We start from the raw sequence: 9,252 nt of genomic DNA, 5'->3' as shown, positions 1-9,252 counted from the left end.
GACTGAATCTCTTGTCACAGTGTGAACACTTATAAGGTTTCTCTCCAGTGTGAATCCTCTCGTGTGTTTTCAGGTCTCCTGACCGACTGAATCTTTTATCGCAGTGTGAACACTTGTAAGGTTTCTCTCCAGTGTGAATCCTCTCATGTGTTTTCAGGGTTTCTGATCGACTGAATCTCTTGTCACAGTGTGAACACTTGTAAGGTTTCTCTCCAGTGTGGATCCTCTCGTGCCGTTTCAATTGATCAGCTGTAATAAAAGTCTTCTCACACTCAAAGCACATATGATCTCTCACACCAGTGTGTATCTTCTGATGTAGTTTTAAACTCTGCAGATGTGAAAAACTCTTTCCACAGAAAGAACATGAATGTGGTTTCTCCTTCGTATGAAATTTCAGGTGATTATTCAGGCTTGAAGCCCATGAAAATGTTTTTCCACATTGGTCACATTCGTGCAGTTTCTCTCCAGTGTGGATAATCATGTGTTTCTTAAGGGTTGATGATTGTGTGAAACTCTTCTCACACTGATCACAAGTAAATGGTTTCTCTCCAGTGTGGATTCTCATGTGGTTCTTAAGGTGTGATGATCGTCTGAAACTCTTCCCGCACTGATCACAAGTGAATGGTTTCTCTCCAGTGTGGATCCTCATGTGAACATTGAGACTCTGTTTGTATGTGAAACTCTTTCCACACTGAGTGCAGGTGAACCTTTTCTTGTCTCTTCTTTTCAGTAAAGAAATACTTTCAGTCTGTGAGTGGGTTTTTTCTCTAGTTTTGACATGTTTTTTCTTCTCCATTAGACCTGAAGTTTAAAAAGGTTACAATATAATTAAATCATTAAAAAATCTGACAAATGTGAAGTGAAAGTGGACAACAGCTACACCAAAGTATAATCATTTTGTTACATTTTTACAAAATAAGATACAAAAATCTATATAAAATATAAGACACTAATCCAATGTTTCTGTAGTGAGAACTATTATAAATAATAACTATTTTACACTAATTAACTTACCAATATTTTTCACTCAACACTGTTACAGCACAATTTTCATTCAATTTATTCCTTTTTTAAAACTAAAGCATTTTTTAATGGCAACACCCAGGAAGTGACCTCATTTCAACATTTGAGTTTCAGTCCTTATTTTGTACCCTGAAAATTGAAACTCTCCCCTATATTGTTTATTGGACTTTTTTTCTTCAATTTTTAAAACTCAAAGTATTTTTCTACTGTACACACTAAATCTGATGAACTGCTGATAACTTTAAATGTTCTTCAAACTCATTACAAAAGCTACAAGAATAAACAGCAACCTGATTGTTCTTCAGTGTTTCATTCTGCAGGGTTCTGGATCTCTCATGTTCTCTCTGTCCTTCAATAAACTCTGTCTCTGCAGATTTCACTTCTTCCTGATCCTTTGATGCTGGTCTTCACTTGTAGACAGTGGGAGGAGCTTCACTGAAGGTGTGATTGTTGTGGGAGGAGCTTCACTGAAGATGTGATTGTTGTGGGAGGAGCTTCACTGAAGGTGTGATTTGATGTGGGAGGAGCTTCACTGAAGGTGTGGTTGTTGTGGGAGGAGCTTCACTGAAGGTGTGATTTGATGTGGGAGGAGCTTCACTGAAGGTGTGATTGTTGTGGGAGGAGCTTCACTGAAGATGTGATTGTTGTGGGAGGAGCTTCACTGAAGGTGTGATTTGATGTGGGAGGAGCTTCACTGAAGGTGTGGTTGTTGTGGGAGGAGCTTCACTGAAGGTGTAATTGTTGTGGGAGGAGCTTCCCTGGAGGAGGAGCAGATCTGCCAAAATTAAAGATAAAAAAGTTTTTACATTATTTGTATAATAATTTACACATTTTAAATATTAATGCATCTTTCCATCTAGTGAAGTAACAATTAAGTTAATTAACCACAAAGTGTTTTATACTGATTCACAACTTTTATCTCGTTTTATTTTACAAGGTACAAATATACTGCCAGGTGAGTTTTACTGAAAAAAAAGTTTTTGCATGTTTTAGTTTTAACAGTTTATCACAGATTAATTAAATGCCATTATGATACTTGTCTTGTCATTTGCTTAAGTCTGATGACAGCAATAAAATGAGCTTAATGTGGCAATTTACAGATCTGAAGTCATCAGCATAATGAATGAGGTGAAAACAGGATCTATTGACATGAAATAAAGAGGATTTTCAGCAGCTGATAATATTGATGAGCCTCAGACTATAAACACTCATTAAACAAGCCATTCAGGATCAGCAGCAGATCATCTCACTTTATTCTGTGTTTGCTGATAGAAACTGATTGTGTGAGTCACAATATATGCTGAAAGCCCATTAAAGTGCTCTATTGAAAAATATTAGTTATTTCTCAAATGATACAGAAAAAAATACCACGAATATAAAGACACTGGCGACGATCTTTCTCGGACATTATGATTTGTCCATATTAATCTAAATACACTTTGATTTTCTAATAATTACATTCATAACAAAATAGTTTCCTCTTACCATTTTGTATGTGAAGAGAAACAAAACCTTCTTTATAAGTGTTAGCAGGCACACAAATAGCACTGAGATGATAAAAATTATTCAGAAATGACCCCGTAAAATGTTGATTCAACAAACTATGTAGCATGTATTTTACAATTACGTGAAATAGCATGAATAAAAGTGAAGATGGATCAAATGCAAACCTACATGGCATAATATCATACTCCTGCATTTTGTAAAATACAGCCTAAGTGGAAGAATAACTAGTCAAGTCAAGTCACCTTTATTTATATAGCGCTTTTAACAATACAGATTGTGTCAAAGCAACTGAACAGCATTAATTAGGAAAATAGTGTCAATAATGCAAAATGACAATAGTAAACACAAATTTTTCAGTTAAAGACAGTTCATCATTGAATTCAGTGATGTCAACATCCAGCTCAGTTTAAATAGTATCTTTGCAATCAAGTCAACGGTATCGCTGGAAATGAAGTGTCCCCAACTAAGCAAGCCAGAGGCGACAGCGGCAAGGAACCAAAACTCCATCGGTGACAGAATGGAGAAAAAACCTTGGGAGAAACCAGGCTCAGTCGGGGGGCCAGTTCTCCTCTGACCAGACGAACCAGCAGTACGGAAAAATCAATTAACTATTATAATTGATATAATAGATATAATTGACTATTAACTAAAATCAATAACTAGTTGTTTAACCTCCTAAGACCCGAGCTTGGTTTGGCTTGCATTTTAGATTTCTTCTAGCTATTTGGGGTTAGGAGGAACCAATAAATATAATAACCGGATATTATCTTTGAACATGAAACTCTTTTTGAAAAAAATGATGTCCACATGTGGACACTCGGTCTGTATCCACAGAAAACAATCAAGACACCATTGTGTAACAAAGTGCAAATCTCTTTTATTTACAGCCTGAGTATCGTGCCTGAACATTTTTCATTGTTACTGTTGCATATATAACCGTTTCAACTTCTTCAAATTCTTCCCAAACTACATTTTCACAGTTAGTTTTTTTCAGCGAATAAAAATCAATGTAAAATTATTTATCACACATGCAATGTCAACTTATACTGTCGTAAACTATTGTAAATGGATGTTTTCTAACAAATTCTTCCCAAACTACGTTTTTTGCTAACATTTTTAAATTTTCAACGAATAAAAATCAATGTAATGTATCACACATGCAATGTCAATTTATACGGTTGTAAACTATTGTAAATTGAAGTTTTCTCTCAAATTCTTCCCAAACTACATTTTTTGCTAACATTTTTACATTTTCAACGAATAAAAATCAATGTAAAAGTATTTATCACACATGCAATGTCAATGTATACTGTCGTAAACTATTGTAAATTGAAGTTTTCGAACAAATTCTTCCCAAACTACATTTTTGCGAACATTTTTACATTTTCAACGAATAAAAATCATTGTAATGTATCACACATGCAATGTCAATTTATACTGTTGTAAACTATTGTAAATTGAAGTTTTCGAACAAATTCTTCCCAAACTACATTTTTTGCTAACATTTTTACATTTTCAACGAATAAAAATCATTGTAATGTATCACACATGCAATGTCAATGTATACTGTCGTAAACTATTGTAAATTGAAGTTTTCGAACAAATTCTTCCCAAACTACATTTTTGCGAACATTTTTACATTTTCAACGAATAAAAATCATTGTAATGTATCACACATGCAATGTCAATGTATACTGTCGTAAACTATTGTAAATTGATGTTTTCTCTCAAATTCTTCCCAAACTACGTTTTTTTCTAACATTTTTACATTTTCAACGAATAAAAATCAATGTAATTTATCACACATGCAATGTCAATTTATACTCTTGTAAACTATTGTAAATTGAAGTTTTCGAACAAATTCTTCCCAAACTACATTTTTTGCTAACATTTTTAAATTTTCAACGAATAAAAATCAATGTAAAATTATTTATCACACATGCAATGTCAATGTATACTGTTGTAAACTATTGTAAATTGATGTTTTCTAACAAATTCTTCCCAAACTACATTTTTGCGAACATTTGTACATTTTCAATGAATGAAAATGTATGTAGTTATTTATCACACATGCAATGTGAATTTATACTGTTGTAATCTATTGTAAATTGATGTTTTCTAAAAAAATTTTTTGCCCCAAACTACATTTTTGGGAACATTTGTACATTTTTAATGAATAAAACTGCATGTAAAGTTATGTATCACACATGCAATGTCAATTTATACTGTTGTAAACTATTGCAAATTTATGTTTTCTAACAAATTCTTCCCAAACTACATTTTTGCGAACATTTGTACATTTTCAATTAATAAAAATGTATGTAAAGTTATTTATCACACATGCAATGTGAATTTATACTGTTGTAAACTATTGTAAATTGATGTTTTCTAACTATTTTTTTTGCACCAAACTACATTTTTGTGAACATTTGTACATTTTCAATGAATCAAAATGCATGTAAAGTTATGTATCACACATGCAATGTCAATTTATACTGTTGTAAACTATTGCAAATTGATGTTTTATAACAATTTGTTTCCCAAACTACATTTTTGCGAACATTTGTACATTTTCAATGAATCAAAATGCATGTAAAGTTATGTATCACACATGCAATGTCAATTTATACTGTTGTAAACTATTGTAAATTGATGTTTTCTAACAAATTCTTCCCAAACTACGTATTCACACTTACATTTTTTGCTAACATTTTTACATTTTCAACGAAGCTAAGTCCCATTGTCAACGTGGACCTCAAGTTTAGTGGCATAGTAAATATTTACGGTTACAAAAAAATGTCAAATTTGCATGCCATATTAATCATACAGCTTTATTGTATATAATTACTATTATGTATAAGTTAACAAGAATCAACAATGTAATTTTATTAGATTTTTAACCTTGTGTGCAATTTGGTCTGGTGTGCCTGCCTGACTTTTCAGATGTGTTTGCCGCCATCTTGAAATTTCTGTGTAATGTGTTTTTCTCTTCTGAAAGTGTCCATGTTTGTGTACAACAGGTTCCAGTTACAAAGAATTTAGTATGGTGCACACAACAAAAAATGTGATGTCCATGTATGTGGATGCCAGGTCGTCGGCGGTAAAAAAAACTAAACAACAGTGAATATGAAAAATAATTCAGCCTCTTTTTCAGCTTATGGTGAAGAACATTTTGAACCTGTAAAAACCTACAAATATGCATTAGAAGAACATTTTGAACATAAAATGAAACGCAATAAAGCATACTATAAAACAGTTAGTTCCCTTCCTCGATTCTGATTGGTCAGCAGCTGTGTTTTATTCAGGATACAGCACGGCTATGACCGCTTCACCCAACGGTTCTGTGTATCACTGAGCAACACCCTTAGCAACATAAACAATCAAAAATATAGCATCAAAACTGATTCATGTATTATGTATTTCGGCAGAATTAACTGTTTGTTATTTATTTAATGAAGTATCAGTGACCCCTGCTGGCGTTATGTTGCATCTTTCATCTTTAATCTTGAAACCCCGGCCTTCTTCCCCATCTAATGAACGCTTCTCATGCGGAGATATGTTGATGTGTGTGCGGCGTGCGTCTGTCTGGAAGCCTACAGTTTCTGAAGTGAGTAGGGAATATTACTGTATTTATTAGTTTTCTGTTTCAGGTATGATTCTGTATGTCCATCATTTTACACTCTAATGACGCTTGCAAACTCGCGCTGTGCAGCGAATCGGTCTGTTTTAAAACTAAAAGACGTAAACCAGATGTTTTCTCATGCTGAGAGATAAGCAGATGTACGTGTGTGAGAAAATATCATATATGGTGTTAAAACAATAAATGACACAGCGGATAAGTGCTCCTATTCTCTGTTTTTAATTTAAACTCCATTAGATGAGAGGCATGTTACAATTTAATTTTTTAGCGGAACGACAGCATTTAACGAACTTGCTTCAAAAAAGTAACATTTCAATACATACAATTTTGGTTTTAATATTTTTTATTGTGTGGTAACCGTTTTATAAAAGCAATAAGGTACTTGAGGTAAGTTGCAGCAAAGCCCTTCAGCCGTGATTTATTCACGATACAGCACGGCCTCTCGTACCTTATTGCTTACATAATATAATGTATATCATAAAGCAAAGTTGTATACAAGAATACAATTTTAGAAATTGTTTTTAGGGGAGGAACTCTATCTTTGAGTTGATCTGAATCTCACAGATGAAACTGCTGGTCTTGAAGATGAACTTTATTCACTGTGACAAATTTAGATGATGTTTCTTACGACAGATTAATATGGAAGAGATGCTGTGCAGCACTTGCTAAGCTAAACTACTTAATGTGATTGTTTATTTTATGACTGCGCAGAGAAGACAAATGAGTGAAACTCTTCACGCATGCAGTGTACACTCAGAAAGTCATCCAGTTTTGTGAACATTCACACAGAGATCAGTCATTAGTCAGGTGCTACACAGCATTTGACGACTGATTTACAAAAATCATTTCAGGTTTAAGAAGTGTTTCAACATTGCATCAACTACTCATGAACACATTGATTTTTATTTGAATTATCACTCTGTAGCTTATTTAACCATGTATTACTGTCTCTTTGGAAGGCATTTGTCTTTCAAACACATTAAAATGCACAAATTCACAAACTTTTGTGTCATCTGATCCTCTTTCACCAAATATAGTTACTCAAAGTTACCCCTGAGATTTGAAAATAAATATTTTAATAAATAAGTATCACATTTGCATGTTCATGGTCCTCTGACGTTGGTTATGTCCACATGACATGCAGGTAAACAAATGAAACAATTTTTAGTACATTTTTTTTTACTGATTTTAAAATTATTTATTTTAATGTAAAACAATGTTAATGATTTAATTAATGATCAGCTTTTCATTAAACTCACAACCCCAGTTTGGGAAACTTTGACAATGTAATGTTTAATTCACTTCATGTTGTTAATAACAAATGGAATATATTTGTTTTACTCTTTGTATTTTTATGTCAATATGGTAGAAGATTATCCTATTTAAATCAAGTTAGGTCAAAAGTAATCTAAAAGTAGTCTGATTAGATAACCTAACATGTGTAATGTAATGGATTACGGTACTGACTATAATTTTTGTCATGTAATTTGGAATCAGTAACGGATTACAATTTATAAGTACAGTCTACCCAGCTCTGCATGTAGAGCAGTCCGCAATAACATTTTGTCTCCTTTTTTTGACGAAAATAAAAAGGATTTTGGTAAAGTTTTTTTTTTTTTTTAATACATTTTAGTCTCGTCTTTTTTGTCAACGAAATTGCATGTTGATATAGTCATAGTTATCATTTATTTACCTTATTGTCATCTCGTCTTCGTCTTATCTTAGTCATGGGAAAAAAGCTCGTCAACTAACATTTTTTGTCATAGTTTTCGTTAACGAAATTAACACTACTGGTCAAGTTTCATGTATAAGTTTCTTTAAAACAAATAATGTTTTGTTGAACCAATTTAACAGATTGAAATTCCTGTGTTTGATAATATTTAGCAAAAACACATGTTGGCATACTGTCTAACACAGCAATTTCAATCTGTTAAATTGGTTCAACAAAACATTTGTTTAATTGAACTTGCTTTAGTCTTGTATGGACCTGGGCCCGTATTCACAAAACACCTTAAGGCTAAAAGTAGCTCATAACTCGCCGATTTAGGAGAAAAACTTAAAAATAATGGGCGTGTCAGTCCTAAATTTAGGACTCCTACATTTTTGTTCTAAGAGTATTTCACAAAGCGTTTTAGCGTTAAAACTAGCTCCTAAATCTGTGAAACGTTAGGAGTAGTGAAGAGGACTCCTAAGTCACTAAAACCAAATCACAACTATCCTAAAATGGCTGTTGCCAGCAATCTGCCTCGGAATATAAACATTTTAGAAACATTTGACGATAATGAGCTTTTAAAAAGGTATCGGCTTTGGTTTGGAGGTTATCCCAACTCCAAATTTTTGATTATATCCTTAATATTATAGCTTTTCTCGTGTCCAGTTTGGTTTTCTTTTATGTTTGCATGTCTTACTATCAGCCATGATTATTCTACTGTTAATTAAAAGGCTGTTTATATGCATATTAGGGTTGCCCCCTAATAGTCAACTAACCGTTAGTCAACGAGAAGAGGCTTGGTCCACAAAAATTTGTATTAGTCGCAGAAAAAAAAATCCACACGAAGTGGCGAAATCACGCAGTCGGTGATGGACAAATCGTAAACGGCTGGTCTATGTGGTGATATAGTACATCGGGCAGGACATCCATATGCTCATCTAACATTCATCAACCTCAAATATGGCTTATCATTAGGGTTGGGTACCGAAACCCGGTACCAATATGGCACCGGTACCTATGTAACCGGTATGTACTAGAACCGAATCCGAACGCAGATTTCGGTGCCTCATTTCGGTGCCATGCCCGAGCAATCGACTGAAATATTGGTCCTCTGGTTCTCCGAAACGGACGTAAGAAACATCGCGGCACCGCACGTGAAAAATAATTTCCCGACTGAGAAAATGCACGTGAACTCAAGTCGGAAAGCTCTAATAATATAAATCCAACACATCTTTGTAGTAACGAGAATGTCCATGTTGTTTTCACATTCCGACTTAAAAGCACAACTCGGGAAATGAGAGCATTCGAGGAGCACGTGAATGCAGTAATTACACTTGCTCTGATGGCAGCAGGTAGCCTTCCGTTAACTAAG

At 33.8% G+C, this 9,252-nt stretch overlaps 1 protein-coding gene and 1 long non-coding RNA gene across 5 annotated transcripts in view; both read right to left on the bottom strand.

Annotated features, from left to right (window-relative positions):
- Nucleotides 1-1,431, bottom strand: part of LOC107683661 (zinc finger protein 271-like) — a 3,465-nt gene extending 2,034 nt beyond the window's left edge. The window contains exons 1-2 of one of the 4 annotated variants that reach the window (XM_016479734.1): nt 1,314-1,431; nt 1-801 (exon numbers count right to left, since the gene is read on the bottom strand). The exon at nt 1-801 is cut by the window's left edge and continues 24 nt beyond it. In XM_016479734.1, coding sequence (XP_016335220.1) covers nt 1-796 — 796 coding nt within the window. In that variant the 5' untranslated portion in view covers nt 797-801; nt 1,314-1,431. Of the gene's footprint in view, nt 802-1,313 lie in introns of those variants that run through there. The other 3 variants (XM_016479735.1, XM_016479737.1, XM_016479736.1) reach the window with 3 other exon arrangements.
- Nucleotides 1,432-6,617: 5,186 nt separating this feature from the next.
- The window catches only part of LOC107683663 (uncharacterized), a 9,438-nt gene continuing 6,803 nt past the window's right edge, over nt 6,618-9,252 (bottom strand). The window contains exons 2-3 of the long non-coding RNA XR_001633746.1: nt 8,314-8,316; nt 6,618-6,820 (exon numbers count right to left, since the gene is read on the bottom strand). This is a non-coding gene — a long non-coding RNA (uncharacterized LOC107683663). The remainder of the gene's footprint in view (nt 6,821-8,313; nt 8,317-9,252) is intronic.

The sequence above is a fragment of the Sinocyclocheilus anshuiensis genome, unplaced genomic scaffold (assembly GCF_001515605.1).
Source record: "Sinocyclocheilus anshuiensis isolate Anshui unplaced genomic scaffold, SAMN03320099.WGS_v1.1 scaffold2683, whole genome shotgun sequence".
Taxonomy (NCBI): Eukaryota; Metazoa; Chordata; class Actinopteri; order Cypriniformes; family Cyprinidae; genus Sinocyclocheilus; species Sinocyclocheilus anshuiensis.
The sequence above is the reverse complement of the archived record's forward strand: the minus strand, read 5'-3'. Positions and strand labels throughout refer to the sequence as shown.